The 21,098-nt window shown below is 46.7% G+C and overlaps 1 protein-coding gene and 1 non-coding gene across 2 annotated transcripts in view; one reads left to right on the top strand and one right to left on the bottom strand.

Annotated features, from left to right (window-relative positions):
- Nucleotides 1-7,191: 7,191 nt before the first annotated feature.
- LOC119044263 (U1 spliceosomal RNA) lies at nt 7,192-7,355 on the bottom strand. Its single transcript, XR_005081570.2, has one exon. It is a non-coding gene; the product is annotated as a U1 spliceosomal RNA (small nuclear RNA).
- A 4,066-nt stretch (nt 7,356-11,421) lies between these two features.
- PRKAA1 (protein kinase AMP-activated catalytic subunit alpha 1) overlaps nt 11,422-21,098 on the top strand; it is a 29,636-nt gene continuing 19,959 nt past the window's right edge. Inside the window, exon 1 of the mRNA XM_053657299.1 lies at nt 11,422-11,606. Within this exon, the coding sequence (XP_053513274.1) occupies nt 11,480-11,606 (127 nt within the window). The 5' untranslated portion in view covers nt 11,422-11,479. The remainder of the gene's footprint in view (nt 11,607-21,098) is intronic.

Raw genomic sequence — 21,098 nt, forward strand, 5'->3', positions numbered from 1 at the left:
GCACACACCGTGGGTCGGGTCGGAAGTAAAGGAAAGCCCGGTATAAATTGCCCCCTGGTCGAGTATTTTTAGCCCTCCCCCGGGCGGTGGGGGTTTTCTGTGTTAAAGTGCTCTGGGACTTTGCCAGGCTTCCCCAGTCTTGGAGGCCTATTGCCAAAGAGTGTTTTGAAACGAGACGGGGCCGACTCTGTCCGACTGCCGAGGAATAGCGCAGAAGGCTAAAGGGCCCGAGTGTTCAAGCAGTCACCATAGAAGAGTAAAGTGGCCGGACTGCTCCTAGCTTCTCCTGGCCTTACAAGGGTTCTGGCCTTCACCGCCTCTCCAGTCTGGCCTACGCTGCACTTGGAATGCTTCCCCGAGGTTCGGGTTGATCTCGCCCTCGTCCAGCTTTTCCCTCAACTCCTGACTCATCCTCGGGTCTGGGGCATATTCACATGCACAGAAGCTCCCGCTCGTGTCTAAAACTACACTGGGCTCCCTAGCATTCGAAACGGTTTTGGCTTGATGGAGCTGAACTGTGACTTGCTCGTCAGATCTTTCTGAAACCCGAGTGGTGCTGATGGCAGAGTCCTGAATGGAGAGGGGACCGTTGAGATAGGTAGTACTCAGTGTGCACTTCGTGGTAGGCTTTGTGGCGAATGGGCACCGACCTGAAGACCTATGGACCTGCTGGCTTCCGGGTCAGGAACAGGAACTGGCACAGTAGGGTAAGGCGATGGGCAGCGGTGCAGTGAGGAGGGCCTGCAATGGGGTTAAGGTGAGTCACGTTCGCCAGTGCCTGTGGCCTGTGGCACAAGGTGGGTTTCAGCGGGACATTACTCTGGCACTGTGGTAACTGCCCCGTAAGTCAGGGCTGGCTCGCAGGCCTAGTGGCGAAGGTGCAGTGAGCACAGTCAAGTTGGTTTGAAGACCAGGGAGAAGCAGTGGGAAGGTGGTGGGGCTGGGTTAACACATTCAAAATGCAGTGCAGACGGGTGCATTTGGTTGCTCATTTAATGGTACTTTGCAGAAGTTCATGTGTTCTATGGGTCTGATGTCCTGAGGATCAGAGTTGAGCATTAAGCAGTGGATCCCTCATCTGACAACAGGTGCCTCGGACCCGCGCCACTCGAGTTCACTGAGACGGTGACCAGTGTGCCCAAGCCATGCCTGCAGCTCGGCTACCTTAGGGAATAGCCAAGGATGTTGTATTTCTCGGGCACTGAGGACCAGATGGGTGTCTCCAGAGGATAGCTGAAATGAGACCCAGGAACACTTGGGTGTGTTGTATTGGTGATGTGGCCTTTTCGTCACAGAAATTGGGGTTTGTCAGGTCAGGCAACGGGAGGGGTTGGCATGAGAAGAATCGAGTGGGGTAACAGTAACCAGGTCATGAAGCAATGGCCTCATTCAGGCTCCACGGTTACATGATTACCATTAGTAAGGATAACGTGGGGGGTGGTGTGGGTGTGATGGCTTGAAGCTGGAAGGCTAGGCCACAGATTCTTAAACATCCCGTGTGGAAACCGTGAGGACGTGGGCTGAGACGGGGCCAGTGGGGCTGCCAGTATCGGGAAGGTCCCTGCTGAGAACATCTGAGACCTGCATCAGGGAAGAGATTCCAAGCCCCACTTCCCTTCTGTGTCAAGCTGTGCTGAGGGCTCTGGGGTCACATACAAACGTTGCATTTTGTTTGTGCAACAGGCTTTAGATTGATCGTGAAGCTTGGGTGGCAGGTTTCTGATTAGGGCGAGGGGGGGTGGTTGGTGCACTCATGGAGGGAAGTTCCAGAAGCATTGAGTAAATGTGGCAGTTAAGTGGAGAGTGGGCTGGGCATCTGCTTTTGGCACAGATGAACACAGTTGCGAAAGGGAATTGACCTTGTGGGGTTAGAATGGTGAAGATAATGTAAAGGAGATGCGGTGATGGTGAGAGAAAAGGATTGTTAATCGGCTTCACTAACTGTCTCTGATTCAATAGTTGTTGAAACCATTTGAAAATACACAAACTCCAGAACGAAAACAATAGACTCAACAATTGAGGGAGCTGGCCATAAGCGAGACTGAGTGGTTCAATGTAATACATATGATGCACCTACTATGTGCCAGGCCAACAGAGAGACTGGAGGCAAAGACACATAGTTGCAGTTGACAGTCTACAGTCAACCTCGGGGGCTGCAGAAGGAGTGGTTGAGGGGCACTCAGTCCTGTGTGGCTGAGGCCAAGGAGAAAGGAGATTTTAAAGTTTAAAAATAAAAAATAAATGACTTAGGGATTTGGCAAAATTTAGATTAGTGTTCTTTCCATGCACCACATTTCAGTAGAGTGTGGAGGGAAAAGCCTGCTTGCTAGAGGGGCAGGGGATGGGACCACGAGGAATGGAGACGTTTTAATGAGGAAGTGAGCTTCGATGTGTCTATGTACACACAACACACCTGCACTGTATGTTATTGGTACAGCCCTGTTAAGAACACTGTAAAGATTTAAAGACTTAAGTTATTCCTGGAATTGTAATCTAGATGGGTTTAGGTAATAATTTAGGTCTTGACATACCTGTCTCATTTGTATAATAAAAGGCCAAAACTGACTTGTTAAATAGTAACCTAGTATAACACCATAGTAGCCAAACAGAAAACAAGATTGTCTTGTGTTAAGTCAGTAATGGGTATTCCAGAGAACAAACAAGTTGGAAAATAGAGACTTCAGAATCTGTTATTCCATGGTAAGAGCATAGTGGTTATGTGCGGTGGTTTGAAGGCATTTCTCTTCAAGGAGCTGCTCTGTGGAGAAGAGGTGAGGGACTCTCACTGTTCCTCTATGAGCTGATTCGAGCCTTTGTATCCTTGAAAGGGTTTCCCGAAGCTGGTACCCTGTCAGCAGGGGGTCAGCCTGGCATGTTCCTCCCAGTACGGCGTGAGGTCACTGCACCTTTGAAGCCTTTGTTCTTTCAGTGGAGGCTTCTGGTCGTAACTGCTGCACAGCCGACACCTCTCAGTCGTGCGTGCCTGTGCTTGTGCACAGGTGTGTGCTGGGTGTGACAGTGAACAAGTGAGAATCACGGTCACCGATAAGTGCTGTGAAGACGGAGACAATGAATGTGCTGGGGAGTGGAGACTCCCTCTTCAGAGAGTTGGGTGGGAAAGCTACAGGAGGGCCTGGCTGGGCGGCTCGGCTCCTCACAGCATCGACCTGACATGCCAAGGCTGCAGGTTCGATCCTAGCTGGGGCACATACACAGAGCAGCCAGGGAATGAATGCGTGTCTGAGATGAACAACATGTTTCTGTGTTTGCCTCCAGTCCTCTCAGATCAGTGAAGGGGCGGGAGGGAAGAGGGGAGCAAAACATAAGGAGCCACTCCTGTGAAAACAAGGACGGCCGTTCAGGAGACCCTGCACTCGGCCTTGGCTGAGTTCCGGGTTGGTTGCAGAAGTTAGTCTTGGCTGTAGTTAGCTGAAACTGTAGTATCGTATGTTAAAGAAAAGGAAAGTACTGCACTATGGAATTGTTTTTATTTAAGAACTGGCTTCAGAGAAGGCTTACACATTAGTACATAGGGATTATATTTAGTTTAGTTTTTTTTTATTATTTCTCAGAAGAAGAAAACGTAGTTTGAATCATAATCTAAAAGAAGCACAGGGCGGAGGCTATCAGTAACCTAAGGAGCCAAGAATGGAATCAAGCAAAAGCTTTCTGGTACTGGCTGGTGTGTGGCTCAGTGGATAGAGTCCAGCCTGTGAACGGAAAGGTCAGTGGTTCGATTCCCGGTCAGGGCACATGCCTGGGTTGCAGGCCAGGTCCCCATCAGGGGGCAAGGCAGCCAATGAATGGATTGATGTATCTCTCACACACTGATGTTTCTCTGTCTTTCTCCCTCCCTTTCACTCTCCAAAAGTAAATAAATAAAATCTTTAAAAAAAATTTTGATAAGCTTTCTGTATAGTAGGGTAGAGGGATAGTTTATTAAGGAAACCCAGTTCCTCACATACAGAAGTGGTTTATAGAACTGTGGATTGAGAGGAAAACCTGACTTGGTTCTTGTGCCCGCACCTTTATTCAGTGGGACTGACTAGGCTCCAGTGCCTGGCGGTGAGGACTTGGTCTCAGCCTCGTGGTTTTAGACCACTCACACATAGTAAGAAATATCCTCCTGTCACGATCAGTCGTGAAAGTTTTATTTTAATAAGAAAAAATGGTCCTATGTAATAGTCAGAACTCAAAGCAGACTTGCCCTGGTCTCTTACCTCCCAGTTTGGGACTTCTTTGGGCTGGAAGCTGCAGTGGAGAGGGCGGTGGCTCATCCCAGCTTCCTCACAGCTGCCCTGGGGCTGCTGAGCTGCAGGTTCACTTCTCAGGGGGGCTGACAGGTAGATGGGAGGAGGGACCAGGGCTGAGGGAGTGGGGGGTGCTTCCTCGGCTGGACCCTGCAGATGATTAACCTTATTTTTTTCTCTCAGGCCACTGCTGTGATGTTTTCAGAGGTTATTTCTCCTGTAGTTCATCTCAGTTTGAAAGAGTCTTACGGGATTCCTTCTTAGCCCTGGGAATCCGGCCTCTTCGGAGGTTTTCTCTGAGCATCATGTTGTGGGGTCCAAAACTATCCCACGCTGCCTCTCCGAGGGGCCCACGGGTGACTCTCCACCCCGGCCTGCACACATTCTCAAGTGCAAGCAGATCTCATGGCAGCGGCAGAAAACACATTTCAAAGATCCCTGAGGGGTTCCTTTGATGTTTCCCTGGCCAGGTTTAGTGCTATGAATGTATCAACCCTCCTTTCCAAGAAGGTTGGGTTGAATAAAACATTCTTCAACTTTACCCATCTCTCCCTTTTTGGACATCTGTGTCCTTGATTGGGCCGAGGATTGTAAAAGCTGTGACCAGTTTCTTGGATACATTTTGTGTGTATGTGTGGAAGCTGGTAGTTCCCGGGGGCAAGAAAAGCCATATTCTGATAGAATGTGACACTTAATATAGCTCTGCAAATATCTAGCAAGTGTAAAAACTATTAGCTTTGCTCTCCAAAATGTCTAAAATGATTTGAACTCCTGAGTGTTAATATGTGGAGAAAAATTAATGAATCCTTTAAAGGAAAGGTCTTTTCATTTTTTTAAATTTATAATTGATTTTAGAGAGTGGAAGGAGGGAGATGGAGAAAAAGAAAAGCACCCGTTTGTTGTTCCACTTATTTATGCACTCAGTGATTGATTTTTGTGCGTGCCCTGACTGGGGATGCAGCACACCTTGGCACATGACAGTGTCACCAACGGACCTACCAGGCCAGGGCAGGCCTTTTTCCTCTCCCTTTTTTTTACACTGATAAAACAGGGTGTTGGAGACTGGTCTAGCTTCCCCAAGGTGAAGGAGGAGGTCTCTCTGGTCTCAGTTTCCTCCACTATGAAATGAGACTTAAGCTCCCAGTTCTGACATTCTCCCATAATTCCCTGAGCCGCAGGCCCCTGTGGGAGGACAAGTCTCCATTTCCTAGGTTGACCCCTCCCAGTGACATTAATGTGTAAACAGTTCAAGTTTTCCCTTTGGGGAACAGAGCTGGTCAAGATGACTTTGCTAAGGGTAAAATGCCTTCACAGACAGTTCATGTTTTTCCTTACTGTTAATTATAGAAAAATATTCAGCCTCACCCCCAAAAAGCCATCCAAATAACTCAGACCCCTCTGTGCATTTCAAAGAAAGCTTTCAATATCTGCTTTCTAATTTCTTCCAAACAGTCCCTGCAGCTTGAGGGACTGGTTACAGGAGCTCGATAAAATCTGCTTTGGGGCTCCTGGGTAAGTGTGCTGCAGAGGCGCTGGGCTGGCCTCATCTGGGGGCCAGCCTCAGCCTTCTCTGCAGCGCTGTCACTAGCAGTTCACCTAACGGCTGCTCTGGGCTCAGGGCATGCAGTTACGTGACCCCAGAGTCTCATCTGCAGTTACCGTGAACTGGAAAAGCCCCATGACTGCTCCGTGCCCCCAGAGTAGGGTATCGACCTCTGCTTTGCTTCACAGAAACCACGGGGCTGGAAGAGGCTTGGGGGAAAGCCTTTGGAAGTGAGCTCTTAGAGTGAGCAGCTCTCTGGCTTCTCCCTCATCCTTTGGACCCTGGAAGGTGCTAATGAGCTTTCAAGAATGAGCTTTGGAGAGCCAGGTAAGAAGGCGGTATTACTTCCAGAGGACCTGGAATGGGACCTTGGAGGTGGCTGTGTCAGTAAGAGCTGAGTAACCTACACAGTTAAACAGTCTTGTTGGGGCCTTTAGCTGCTTTAACAGGTAATTTAGGACGAGCACTTCAAAGGCCATGTCTAACCCCACTCCTTCCTCTGATGATCCTCCTCCTCCATGCACCCCACCCTCCCCCGTGCCCACTTTGGTCACTCAACACACTTCACACAGGTTAGTCTTACAACGAAAGGCATGTGTAGGCTGCAAGTAATGGTACTAAAATGTCCTAATTTTAGATTTAGTCTCTGTTGGGCACTTAAAGCCATTATTGCCCCTCCCCCCTTGCAAACAACAACAACACTAACAACAATCCCAGCCCTGGCTGGTGTAGCTCAGTGGGTTGAGTGTGGGCCTGCGAACCCCATGATCACGGTTTGATTCCCATTCAGGGCACATGCCTGGGTTGCAAGCCAGTTCCCAGCAGGGGACTCATGAGAAGCAACCACACGTTGATATTTCTTTCTCTCTCCTTCCCTTCCCCTCGAAAGATAAATGAAAAAAAAAAAAACAAAAAAAACAAACCCAGCCAAACAAACACCCTCCCAAACAACATCAAAGTGAGCACAAAAAGCAGTCAACTTACTGTCCGCGCCTGGGTGGATTAAGCATTTGGGGATTATCCCCAATTGAGGCTCCTCAGCTACTTGGTGCAGATTCAGTTGAAAGGCAGAGAGCAGAGAAAGCATGTTCCTGGGATTCCTACCACACCACGGGAGCTCAAGTTCAGTGCAAAGGTCATACTTTCTCCACCAGTTCAACTTTACCACCACAGCATGCACTCTGCCTGCTCCCATAATTAATGTACTCCCAGATAATTAAGAATTGTTTGCAAAAAGGCTTGCCAATTGGTCAAAAATCTGTCAAACAGGCAGGATACTCCTGATGGCCTGCACAAACTTGTCTAACTCCGAAAGAGCGTTCTTATTTTTGTATCCTGGAGGAGGTGCCTTTCTGTGGCTCCAGAAAGGAAAGTGGAAGTATTCGCGGCTTTTTTAATTCGGGGGGAGCACTATCGCAGCCCCCCACTACCACAAACTATGCAGTTAAGTTTCCCACATTTGGGGAAATTGTAGGAGTCATCACACCCGGAGTGCAATGAATAAGCCTTGCCCTGGGAACACCACCTTCGAGATCATGGTATCTTCCCTGCGAGGGAAGTGTGGGAAGTACTTGCGTTAACACAGAACAGTACGCTGAAAGCACCCAGACCAGGGCCAGGTGCAGGACCTGAGACCACGGCTAAGTGCAGCTTGGTTAGTTACACTATAAGGCCGATCCAAGTGGGTCTGGATTTGAAACTTGACCCGGTTTTCAGACACTAGCAGGGTGTCTTATAATTCAACTCAATTCTTACGTTATCTACCTGGGGATCGAGTTAAAGCTAAAGGGTTAAGGATTCAGTCTACAATGTGGCCTCACCTCAACCCCTGTCACCACTGGCTCTTCTCTAGAGGGCCCCAGCCTTCTTCCCTCTGTGGTTCTGCACATGCTTGTCCCCTATGTGGGACGCCTCCCCCAAGTTCCCACATGCCCATGGCTGCCACCCTTTGCTTTGAGTACGAAGCACCATCTCTCAATGCTCCTCTAAATGAATAAGTGCAAGTCCTAAGGAAACTCCACAATTAGAGTTTATACACTCTCATAATCCTGTTAGGGCCATTTATGTGTATGTTTTTTGAGATTTTATGTATTTATTTTAGAGGGGGAGGGAGAGAGGAAGGGAAACAACAGTGTGTGGTTGCCTCTCACACGCCCCCTACTGGGGACCTGGCCCACAACCCAGGCATGAGTCCTGACTGGAAAACCAACCAGCAACCCTGTTTGTTTGCAGGCTGGTGCTCAATCCACTGAGCTACACCAGCCAGATGTGTTTTTATTGTAGCATCTATCACATTGCTATGACCATATTGCTATGACCTGTTGCAGGCAGATACTGTTCCTTTGTTTTCTGAGTCCTAGCAAACTGCCTAATATCTACCTAGTTTTTTGTTTAATACTGAATATTACAGTGTAACTACGACTAAGCTAAGGAATATTGGGCTGCATTAATAGCAGTGGAGTGCTCAGAATTTTTACCTCTGACGACCGTATTTAGAGGAAGACATTGAGGAAGCATAATGTCCACCTGACAGCGTCGGGTGTACTAACATAACACCATGATGTCTTTGAGAGGAAAAGGCCTCAGCTCCCTTAGAATTTCTGAAGGGCTACAGAGGAAGCAGCTGACAAGCACTGCTGAGTCTCCCCCAGTGCTGGGTCATCCTGGTATGTCTTCATCAGCTCTGAAATGTACAGTGACTTACTTGTACTAATAAAAGATGAAGTACTGAAGTCTGAAAACAAGTACTTTTCTCCCTTGCCTTGAACTACAGTGCTTTCAAGGCTACTTCTATAGTGCCACTCCAACCCACTGATATTCCAAGTTACTTTCTTTGATAGGGGCGGAGTTAGAACAGTGGGTCCAGAAACTGGGTGGGAGCCACAGTCTATCTTATCTTTGCATTTTTGCTGGAAGAGGTTGATCATGTGAATAGTATCTATTCTGGGAGGAGTGAGGAGGGAATTTAGAATCCTAGATTAGAAGCTCCTTCAGAGCAGGGAATGTGACTTGTCATTTTGTATCTGTCTTCAGTGTCTGGTAGTTATCAGAGCCTGGAAGTGAGGGTCTGGGGAATGGGTCAATGGGAAAATAAACGAAAGAGAGTGGAAGAAATGTGACACTTTGAAAGAGGAATGAAGGAAAGAGGAAAAGCATACAAATAAAACAAGGCTTATTACTTTTCTTACTTGCTTTCTTAGAAACATCCCTTTTTTAACAGGGTGAGAAAAAACAGCATTATAAGCTGCTTAGACTATGGGAGACTGGAAAAGATGATTTCTAAATTATGAGTCAGTTCTTTGACCTATGATTTTAGGTTTTATTTCTCTAGCAATACTTTTGAGTGAATTGTGGCATTTAATAAATACTTATTGAATAGAATTATAATGTAAAATAACCCCAAAGCAGAAAAGCAACCTGATATTTCTGCTATAGAAAAAAAGTTTATGTTACTTTCTGAGTCAGGTCTTCACAGTTGCAGGAAGAGATTGGCAGTGGATTTGCGAAATTCAGCTTCTGTTTGTTCCCCTGTAAGATGCTCTCTGGCTTTCCTGGAACTGTGCAGAGCTGAGGAACCCTGCAATTTTTTTTTTCTTTTAGGTTAAAAGAACAGATACATATTTAAAGTAATTTATTTATGTGGGTGGGAGGAAATTTAAGTTTTGTTTTACCCTTTAAGAGAATCCAGAGAGCTATTTCTGCTTGGTAGAGACCCCCAAAGTCTGAGGGGCAGGAACTCAGTGAAGGTGAAGAAACCAGAAAGCAAAAATAACACCAGTAACCGTTGCCCCGCCTACATATCTCAGTAACCAGAGTTCTTAACAGTTTGGCCCTTCAAAATGCAAGCAGTCCTTAATAAAGCAGGAGCCGATGTGCTCTCCAAGGACAGCTGTACCTTTGCTCTGCTTATTTTATGTAATTCTGAGCTCCAAGGCTTTTGCTTCCTCTGCAGAACCTGGCTTGGAACAAAGCGGTAATTAATGCACATTGATTTCATAAATAAAAACCCTGTACAAGTTACGACAGTTTGGTAACTTTCATTGGAAAAAATAACTTTTAGTCTTTTACTTTTTTATATTATTTTCATGAAGAGTCAAACTCTGCCCATTGACACTGGCCCAAATGCTATGACACTGCAAAATTAGGATCATATAAAGTTTTGGGGTTTTTTTGAGCACTAGATTCTGCCCACGTTGAGAAACAAACTCACTTAAAATTCCTTCTGTTTACAAAGAAAGTATATTAAAAATAAGTATACTCTGCTTCCCCTGTGACACAGCACGATGCCATTTGTATAGGTAGTAGCCCAGATCTTACTCTTCAAGCACAATAAATATTTGTCCTCTCCTCTTCTTTGGCTTCCTGTCGGCAGTCTCTGCGGAGGACAGTCATCACGTTGCAGCCTGGATTTTGGTTCGGTAGTCCAGAGGCCCCCCAGGCACATTACAGACTGTGGCAGAGTGTGTGGGGTCTCTTGTTTGTACACAACAGATTCGTTATAAATTTACCAAGAATTCAGATAAGCCTTCTGTTTCAGCCTTTACCTGTAGATCACCAGAAATACGGTGGGGATCTACGGTACCCTCATCAACTGCGTATTGTTACCAGAATAAAATATACCACAAGATGTCCGTATTGGGAAAAAGATGTAATAAAGATGCTTGGATTAGGAAAAGCACATTCTCAGGTTCACAGGAACACCCCTTCAGTGAATGCACAACCGAAAGTGGTCAAACACTTGATCCCAGCCCCGGAGCTGCCACAAGGAGGACCTGCCCACACGTGCCTCAGAGCCCGGGGGGTTCGTGGGGTGGCATCCGAGCCCCTGGACCAGGAAGCAAGTAAGCCTTAGTGCCAGGGCTGTTTCAGATCGGAAAGTGCAAGTCATTTTTATTTACAGATGGTGAGGAAGTGTTCTCATTAAAATATAGTTTAAATGCCGCTCCTTTTTACTGACATAAAAAAACCCAACTGTCGACTGATTTGGTGGGTGCAAGTGGAAGCGTTATTTTCAGTTCTCTGACAGTCTGCATGTTAACGGCCATCTGAAACACAGTTCCCATGCACCCAAATGTGCCGGTGACACCCCGTCCTTGAAACACACGTACACACACGCCCAACCTAGTCCTCCCCGCAGAGCCCGCTGGGGGAGGAGGCCCCACGACGCCGCCCGGCTGTCGCGGTGCCCAGGGGCAACTTACCGGCTCCAAGTAAAAAAATAAAAAAAATTAAAGAATTGGGAAAAAAAGAGCGGCCGGAGGGGGTGGGGGACTCGTCACTGAAGTAACTGACAACCGCCCGTGGCCGCGGGATCCCACCCGCGCAGGGAGCCGCAGAGGCCGGGCGGCGGCCGCACCACGTTTCGGTGCCGGCCGCTCTGGGAACCGGCCGCGGAGCGGCCCCGACTCCGCCGAGTCGGCGGGGGGACCCCGGCGGGCAGAGGGAAGGAGCCCGGTGGGGGCGGGACGGCCGCCCCGCGGGCAGGTGGGCGGGCGCCGCGCGCGGCGGCGGGGCGGGCGGGCGCGGGAGACGGTTCCCGCCCCGCCAGGGGGAGCGTCGGCGCGGCGGCGGCGGGGCCTCGGCGGGCTGCGCTGGGCGGCGGCCGCCCCTCCCGCGTCCCGCACCCCGCCCGCCCCGGCGCGGCCCTCCCGCCCCCTCCGCCCCCGCCGCCCCCGCCCGCGGCGCCATGCGCAGGCTCAGTTCCTGGAGGAAGATGGCGACGGCCGAGAAGCAGAAACACGACGGGCGGGGGAAGATCGGCCACTACATCCTGGGCGACACGCTGGGGGTCGGCACCTTCGGCAAAGTGAAGGGTGAGGACCCCGGGGCGAGGCCGGGCGGCGGCCCCGACGCGGCGACTTCCGCTCCGCGCGGCGCTCCGGCCCCCACGCCCCCCGCGTCCCGCGTCCCCGGGCTCGACAGCCCCGCCGCGGCGTCCGGCGGGCGCGGAGCCCGAGGCCGCGGCCGGCCGGGGCCTCAGGGGCCGGCGGGGGTGGGTGGGGGCCGGTCGCCATGGCGACGGCGCCGCGGCCGGGGGCTCGCCCGCGCGAGGGGCGGGGACGCGGCGGGGCGAACTTTCCCGGGTGCGGGCGGGGGCTCGCGGGCCGCTCCGGTTCGCCCCCGGTTCGTCCCCGGTTCGCCCCGGCGGTGCTCGCTCGCTCGGGGCCAGCCCACCGCTTCCCCGGCATTGTCCGTGTTTCCGTCCGGTTCGGGGGGCTGGCGGCGAACCTGCTCCGGCCGATTCTCCAGTGTGAACAGCGTTCCCCCGAAAGTCGGGTTGCTGTGGGGGTGGCTCACAGAACTGAAAAAAAAAAAAAATGGCCATCCCGTCGGAAAGGGTGACTAATTATTTTTCTGAGGACTCGATGCACAATAAACTGGTCCTGCGTTTGCGGTGCCGGGTTTCTGCTCTGAACGCAGACTCGCCTTCAGTGTTTCCGAGGGAACAGCGTGCAGTCCCTGCGCCGAGCCCGAGCCTGGCCTTAGTGCGGATGTTGCCTGCAGATGGTGCTGGCCGGATCTTTAGTGCAGGTCCTTCCATCTGTTTGCACAGGGCATGCATGTTTTAATACGCTGTTCAGTGCGCATCATTTGAACCTTTTTTTTTTTTAAAAGAAAAGTGTGTGCATTCTCCTACTGTTGTGTTTCAAACAGTATTCTGGAAATAACAAAGTTGTCCATCGGTCCACCAATTCAGGCTCAAGAAGTTTAGTTGAAAACTTCGTGGGGCATAGTTTTTGTCTTTAAAACATTTGACTTTGTTATCAGGGAGGCAGAGGGAAAAAAAGTATGAAACTGACAAGAATTCATGCATCGGCTTTCCTGTGACTTGCAGGTAATATTTGACTGGAAAGAAGGAAAAGTTTGCGAAAGTCTGTACAGTGAATTAATTAACTGAGCTTTGTTCTACTAGAGTTAAAGAAACACTTTCTGATTTTATCTGGGGATGGAAGAGGAGAACTCTTCCTTCTTTTGTCCTTTCTCAGTCACAGAACTGAAAAATTGCTGTATAGCCCCACAGGGAAGCAACTGTTGAAACTTTCTTATGAAAATGAGCAAGGCCAACGGTTTAAGAAAGCAAGAAGCAAATGGCAGAATAGGGTGATAGCATCCATTAGGGTGGGTCTGTATTAGGTCATGAGATGGTTGCGTTCCCGAGGTTATTTGTCTATTTTGGTGTGCTGTCTCTTTGCTTGTTAGCAATTGCAGATTGCTCTTAGTTTACAAGTACTGGTAAGAAAAGCTCATTTATCCCTCCCCCAGCCCCCCAGTAGTGGTGGCAGTGCTGACGCCTTCACCCCCTGCACAGCTCCGCTTGGGTCAGGGTGCACATTCTCCTAGTAGAGACCTGAGACCTGACCACAGTCAGATCTCTTTTTTTATTTTTATTTTTAATTTGCTAGGTGGCTTTTGGCACCGCAAAGGAAATGTTTTAGTTTCCCGGATTTGGTCCATAATGCAGTTGTGACGTGAGCACGGTGACTTGCTGTTCCTCGCCCTTCACTCCTCCACTTGGGCCTCACTGTCCAAGCTAATGTCTTCATCAAGTGTACGAGGGCCAGTCTTAGCCAGAGGATCCTAGGTTTCATAGGGACGGCTCAGCTTATTCATAAATACATTAGTAGGTGTTGCCCAAAATCCTTAACCAGTGCATTTTTAAGTTGTTAAACAGTTGGGGTGCTTTTTGCCCCAATAGAGAATTCAGCTCAACCTACCCAAGAATGTCTCTTTCTGTAATTCTTTCTGGAGAGAATGTTGGTGTTCCTCTCATGAATCTCATTGGCTCATCCAGTCCCTCTGGCCAGGGATGCCCTGTGCCAACTGGCTTAGGCTTTGGCTCCTAGCTAGGCACTAGCAAGGGAAGTGGAATTGCCCTTGGAGGGATATGGCCACTCTTGGATGTGTGTATGTGTGTATGTGTATGTGTATGTGTGTGGTGGGTGGGGGAGGGGAACCTTTTTCTGAAGTAATTGGATAATGAAGGGGGACAGGGTAGACACCTAGACAGAAATGGGTATTGGGAGAAAGAGGGAGATAGATGCTCAGTGAACAGGCAACAATAGCTCCCCTAGTGGTGATACCGGCAACGTACGCTAGCCTTAATTTGACAAGAATTCTTACATATAATATGCTTAGCCATATATTTCAATGGAGATAATTTGGAGTAGAAAGAGCTTTTAAAGTTAGTTAAACACACTGGTGAAATCAACATAGACAAGGAATCTATGAGGGAACTGTGAATTTATCATGATTATTTTGTTTCCTGTTACAGGCTAAAAAAATCCTTTGGTAACTTAATGGTAGCATTTTGAGGGGAAAGTTTAAACAGAAAATAGGGTTAATTTGGAATTGTGCTTGATTTGTGTTTTGTTACTCCAAGTGCCCCCACTCCTGTTACCAGAGTGTGACAGTATTTATTAAAATTAACCCAGTAATTCAACTTCTAGGAATTTATTCTATATATTCCTGTATGTGGAAATAAGGCGTTATTTTTCATTGCCATATTGTTTGTAAAAGACTGGAAGTAGCTTTCTAATAGGTTTATCATTACATTATGGTTTATTCATATAGTGATATGCCTTGCAAAAATGAAAAAAAAAGCAAGAAGCTATATAATTTAAGAAACAGCTTCCAAGCTATATGTTTTAAGAGGAAAACTAAGGGGGTAATAGAACAATATATATAGTGTATCTTCTGTTTATGGAAAAAAGAAGGGCAACTATGTATATAAGTATAAATACTTGCTCCTGTATAGAGTGTCTCTTTAAAGATACAAATGAAACTTAAATTAGTTGTTCAGGGGAGGGGAACTAGGTCACAGGGAGACATTTCACTGTGTATCCTTTTGTACTTTTGAAGTGTGTAATGAAAGAATATACAAAATTAAATTTGCAAGCTAAGCATGCGAAAACAATCATACTATATTGTTTGTAGATTCATACTTGTGGGAAAGGCAAACACCACATTCAGGAGAGCGGTTACCTCTGGGGAGAGGGAGACAGATCTGGGAGGGGCCGCACTGGGCCTCAGTTGTTCTGTTTTATGCTTGAGCCATTGGTGGGTGAGATGTGGATTTGTGGGGTGCCTTTTGGGGTGCCTGACATGTTTTCTTAAAAGGAAGCTTTCTCAGATTTCCACGTGTAGCTTTTAAAGCTTAACCCTCTCCAGGATTGTTTTCTTCGATAAGTTTTTTAGAAGTGAGATTTTTATCCTTTTGATTTTAGAGTGGGAATGAAATCGTTAGGTGATTAGAATAACCTCAGTAGATATTTCTGTCTTTGTGGGTGGTATCTCTTTCTTATTTAAAATCCTCTCTTTCAAAGTATGATATTGATTCAATTCAGGATTACATATCTGATTAGAAGAGTATTTGTTACAATATCCCACAGTTAGAGTTCCCTTTGGAGAGCAAGAGCGGGTTGTTGGCTAATATTTAGTTGACAATCCTGCTGTCCTGTGAGAGAGACGTGAATTCTGGTAACCTTTGCTGAGAGTTGTATGCAAATTTCCCACTTTGTCCAAAAGCAGCACCTCCACACTACTGTAAAGAGGTAGAAGTGTGAAAGGTAAAACTCTGAGCTTTGGAAAGGGGGGCATCTCAGCGGTGCAAATCCTGGCACAGTCCATTTGTGGCACTGACTCATTAGGGAAGAGCAATTAATTTGGCTTCAGTCTCACTTTGAGAAAGCTAGGATTATTGCAAGGCGTAACTGTGGTCATGTGTATTTCCTAAGCTGTAAGACACTACAGTTCGACAAGTGTTAATGCTTCTGAAATTCTAACATTGAAGTATTTTGGTAACTGAGTTCAAGGCAAATATTTTTGTTCCTATAAGTAACGAAAGCACAGATTATCGTATGATGGTGTTAAATTACCAAGATGTGCTGGGAAAAAAGAGGGAGGAAAAGAGTGGTTAGAGTGATTACTGCCCACTCTGGAAGAGTCATCAGTGTGGGAGCATTATTTTAAAACCTCAGAAGGAAAAACCTCTCCAGTTAAGACTGTGGAATACCAGGCTAAACAACTGAACAGGTTTCTTTACTACTGGGTGTTTTAGAGCCTTTACTGTGTTAATACACATAGTGAGCTTTTTTTTAAAGTATTTTTTATTGATTATGCTATTACAGTTTTTCTAATTTTCCCCCTTTATCCCCCCTCTACCCTACCCCAAACCCTCCAATATCCCCCTGCTTAGTTCATGTCCATGGGTCATACATATAAATTCTTTGAGTCCTCTGTTTCCTATACCATTTTTATCTTTCCTCATCTATTTTTTAATTTAATTATTGTTCAAATACAGTTTTCTGTCTTTTACTCCCATCCCAGCCCACCCCCCAGTGCTCCCTACCTCCTTCCCATTTCAATCCCCCTTACTTTTTGTCCATGTGTCCTTTATACTTACTTGTTCCTGTAAATCCTTTCCCTTTTCCCCTGAAATTCCCTCCCCTCTCCCCTCTGTCAGGCTGTTCTCTATTTAAGTGTCTTTGGTTATATTTTGCTTGCTTGTTTGTTTTCTTGTTTAGCTTCCTGTTAAAGGTGAGATCATACGGTATTTGTCTTTCAACACCTGGCTTATTTCACTCAGCATGTTTTCCAGTTCCATCCATTCTGTTGCAAAGGGTAGGAGCTCCTTCTTTCTTCTGTATAGAATTCCATTGTGTATATGTACCATAGTTTTTTGATCCATTCATTTACTGATGGGCACCTAGGTTGCTTCTAACTCTTGGCTACTGTAAATTGTGCTGCCATGAACATTGGTGTGCATAGGTTCTTTTGGATTGGTATCTTAGGATTCTTAGGATATAGTCCCAGCAATGGAATTGCCGGGTCATAAGGCAGGTCCATTTTAAGTTTTCTGAGAAAATTCCATACTGTTTTACATAATGGTTGTACCAGTCTGCAATCCCAGCAACAGTGGATTAGGGACTCCCTTTTTCCACAACCTCTCTAACACTTATTGTTTGTTGATTTGTTTATGATGGCCATTCTGACCAGTGTAAAGTGGTACCTCATTGTGGTTTTAATTTGCATCTCTCTGATAGCAGTATTGAGCATCTTTTCATGTGTCTCTGGATCCTCTGTTTGTCCTCCTTGGAAAAATGTCTGTTCAAGTCCTTAGCCCACTTTTTAATTGGGTTGCTTGTCTTCTTAGAGTGGAATCATGTAAGTTCTTTGTATATTTTGGAGATTAAACCCTTGTCTGAGGTATCATTAGCAAATATGTTTTCCCAAACAGTTGGTTCTCTTTTTATTTTAATACTGTTTTCTTTAGCCATGCAGAAGCTTTTTATTTTGATGAGATTCCATTTGTTTATTCTTTCCTTTATGTCCCTTGCTCTAGGGGACATATCAGTGTCATCTATTTTATGCCTACTAATTATGCTTCTTTTTCCTTGTACCCTTTCCTCCCTATTCCTTCCTTCCCCCTCCCCACTGAAGTCTTTCTGTGTGATGTCCATTTCTCTGATTCTTTTCCTGTTCTGGCTGTTGGCTTAGCTTTTGTTCTCATTGTTTTTCTTTTCTCTTAGGTTCATTTGTTGATAGTTATGAGTTTGTTGTCATTTTATTCTTCATATTTTTAATCTTTTTTCTTAGATAAGTCCCTTTAACTTTTTGTATAGTAAGGGCTTGGTGATAATGAACTCCTTTTACCTGACCTTATCTGGGAAGCACTTTATCTGCCTTTTTCATTCTAAATGAAAGTTTTGCTGGATAGAGTAATCTTGGATGTAGGTCCTTGCCTTTCATGACTTAAAATACTTCTTTCCAGCCCCTTCTTGCTTTAAAATTTCATTTGAGAAATCAGTTGATAGCCTTATGGGAACTCCTTTGTAAGTAACTGTCTTCTCTGGCTGCTCTTAGAATTTTCTCTTTGTCTTTAGTCTTGGCTAATGTAATGATGATGTGCCTTGGTGTGTTCCTCTTTGGGTCCACGTTCTTTGGGACTCTCTGGGCTTCCTGGACTTCCTGGAAGTCTATTTCCTTTGCCAGATTGGGGAAGTTCTCCTTCATTATTGGTTCAAGTAAGTTTTCAATTTCTTGCTGTTGCTCTTCTCCTTCTGGCACCCCTATAATTTGGATATTGGAACGTTTCAGGTTGTCCCAGAGAATCCTCAGCCTCTCTTCATTTTTTTGGATTCGTGTTTCTTTGTTCTGATCCGCTTGGACGTTTCTCTCTTCCTTTTGTTCCGAATAGTTGCTTCGAATCCTGGTTTCCTTCTTGTTAACTGTTGGTTCCCTGAACATTTTGCTGTATTTCATTTTGGATATCTTTCATTTGTTCTTTCATTTTTCGACCAAGCTCAATCAGTTCTGTGAGCATTTTGATCACTGGGGCTTTAAATTCTCCATCAGTTAGGTTGGCAGTGTCTTTGTCTCCTAGTTCTGAGGTTTTGCTGTGTTCTTTCATTTGGGCCCTATTTCTTTGTCTTGGTGCACCAGTCTGGTTGTTCTGGCTGGTTTTTTTTCTTTAATTCCTTCGTTGTTGGAGTTCCATGAAGTTTGATCTTCTAGTGCTTTTGGTTGTTTATTGATTTCAGATTGGCCGTTATCCTCCTTTTGGTTGTGAGAGGAAGCGAAGGGTTCCTACCTACGCCTCCATCTCTGCAGAAACTCTGGTCCGGATGAGTCTGTCTTCTTTAACTCCTCGGTTGTCAGATTTCCTTACAGATTTTCTGTCAGTTCTGGTGGTTTTTTGTTTTTAAATTGTCGTTGTTCTCCTTTTGGTTGTGCGAGGAGGCACAGTGTGTCTACCTACACCTCCATCTTGGCCGGAAGTCCATGAGCTTCTTTTTTTTTTTCTAAGATTTTACTTATTTGTTTTTAGAGACAGAGGAAGGGAGGGAGAGGGAGGGAGAAAGAGGGAGAGAGACATCGCTGTAAAAGACAAACACTGGTTGCCTCTCACACAACCCCACCTGGGGCCCTGGCCCACAACCCGGGCATGTCTCCTGACTGGGACTTGAACCAGCAACCTTTCGGTTTGTGGGGTGGTGCCCAGCCCACTGAGCCACACCAGTAATGGTGAGGTTTTGTTTTTGTTTTTAAATCAGATGCAAACATCTGATTAAAAATATTGTTTATTGATTTGAGAGAGAGAGAGAAAGAGAGCGAGGAAGGGAGAGAGAAACACCGATTTCTTGTCCCACTTGCCGATGCAGTCACTGGTGCTTCTTGTGTGGGCCCTGACCAGGGATGGAGCCCACAGCCTTGGTGTGGATTGCGCTCCGACAGATGGAGCCCCCGGCCAGGGCCCACAGTGATTTCGGAAAGGGAAAACAGACGTCCTTTCCCAGATTTTCTTGATTGTGAATTTTTTTCTGTGGAGAGTCTCCAGTCCTAGTGTTTCATAGAGCATACTCTGTAAAATCCATTACAGTAGTTTTAGTTTTATGGTTTTTCTAGCCCATGGAAAATCAGAATCCCCGAATTAGAGTGCTGGAGAGGGGGCTGTAAGCATTGGCTATTGATAGTCTGTGCAGGATGAGACGCAACTTCAGGAAGCAGAAAACCGCAGGAGCTGGAACATACAGCCCACGAGCAAGAAGTGCCAGGAGCCAGGGGGCCTGTCCAGCCCGGCGACTCCACAGCTGTCGCTGTGTGAGGGCGCAGGGGAGGGACTGGCGCTCATACCCCGAGCCTCTGCTCGGTCCCTGGCTCTGTACAGTGTGTTCATTTAAGAGTACTTGGGCATGTGGATAGCATGTGTTTTCCAAAGACAGCAATTCTGTTAACTGGTTAATGTTAATGGTGAATATCATTTCAGAGAACTCACAAACTGATAAACTTATTGTGTCAGCATCCTAGGGCTGTAGTAATAAAGAACCACAAACCGGTGGCTTAACACAGCAAACCGATTCTTTCACGGGTCGGGGCTGGCAGGGCCACCCAGCCCTTCTGAGAGCACCGGGGAGGGTCTGTTCCTTGCCTCCTGCGGCTGCTGCTGGCCGCTGGCCTTCCTCGGCTTGTAGCAGCAAAGCCTCAGTCTCTGCCTTGGTCTTCACGTGGCCACCTTCTGTCTGTGTATGTCTGTGGTGTCTCTTTGTGCGCTCTCTTCTCACGAGGACCCCAGGCATGACATACAAAGCTCACCCCAAATCTGGTGTGGTTTCATGTCGAGAGCCATAACTAATTATGTCTGTAAAGACTGTATTTCCAGATATTACTTTCTGAGGTCCCAGGTAGAGTTGAATTTGGGGAGGAGGGAGACTGTTCAACCCGCCACACTTGCTGTATTTTATATGCTTATAGTTTATGCCCTTCATTTCTCGTTTAATAACACCTTAGTTTTTTAGTAACTTTTAAATCGGTTTCATAAGTAGAACGGCTTCTTAGTATCTTGATTTAAAACGGAGTTGAGGACACTGGATTTGTTTTCTCAGTAGGAGAAAGGTCACAGCCGCAGTGCCGTCGTGGGCCGTCACTGCCTGCCGCTCAAGTGGACGGATGGATTTTTAGCCCACTGTTCTTTTCCACACTACCAGACTGTACATTAAGGATTTCTCTGACATGTTGACTTCTACTACTTGTGTGTGATTAAAGGGTATTTATATTTGTGCTATTATACTATGTAATGTCCTTTTGAGGATTATCTTTTTTAAAAAATGATCACATTTCACTTACCATTTGGAAAAAAGCACGGTATTTTCAGACGGCCCTGGGTTCGGCTCTTGGCTTTGCTGGCCGCTCGCTCCTGTGTAACCTGGGGCAGGTGAGTCCATCTCCCCGTGCTTCACCACCTGTGCCCTTCCAAGGCTGGTGAGACTTCCAGTCTGCATGTCTGGGTGCACAGTGGGGATGTTGTGAGTGTTAACTAGTAAACCGTATACCTAAATTATAATATATATTAACTAGATTTATATATATTTAAAAATAGTAATCATTTAAAAAAGTCTGATGTAAGTTCAAGTCAAGTGCACCTGTGTTTTGCATCCCTGTTCTTCTGCGACCCAACAAGTGTCCTCGCGGTTTCGTGGTACTGGTGACATCCCCGCCAAAGGCCTGGTGCCGTCTGAGTGGATGTCCAGCAGTGACCTGTTGAAAATTAACCACAGACAGGAAAAGGGTTGGACAGTGGAAGCCAGAAATCTCAGGATTGGCGTTGATGGGAAGGGGAGGGTTGGAGCAGGTCGGTGGGTTTGAAGCTCAGGGAGAGGAGCTAGATGTGTGGAAGTTACAACTGTTACTTATTTAACACTTAGGTGCCAGGATAAAGGCACGCTGATGCATCTGCGTGGATGAAAGCTGAGATGAAACTGGCTATCCCCGAACGATGAGGGCTGAGTAGGTAGGGGCGGGGGCAGGTC

This window comes from Artibeus jamaicensis, unplaced genomic scaffold, assembly GCF_021234435.1.
Source record: "Artibeus jamaicensis isolate MK-2021 breed Jamaican fruit bat unplaced genomic scaffold, CSHL_Jam_final scaffold_369, whole genome shotgun sequence".
Taxonomy (NCBI): Eukaryota; Metazoa; Chordata; class Mammalia; order Chiroptera; family Phyllostomidae; genus Artibeus; species Artibeus jamaicensis.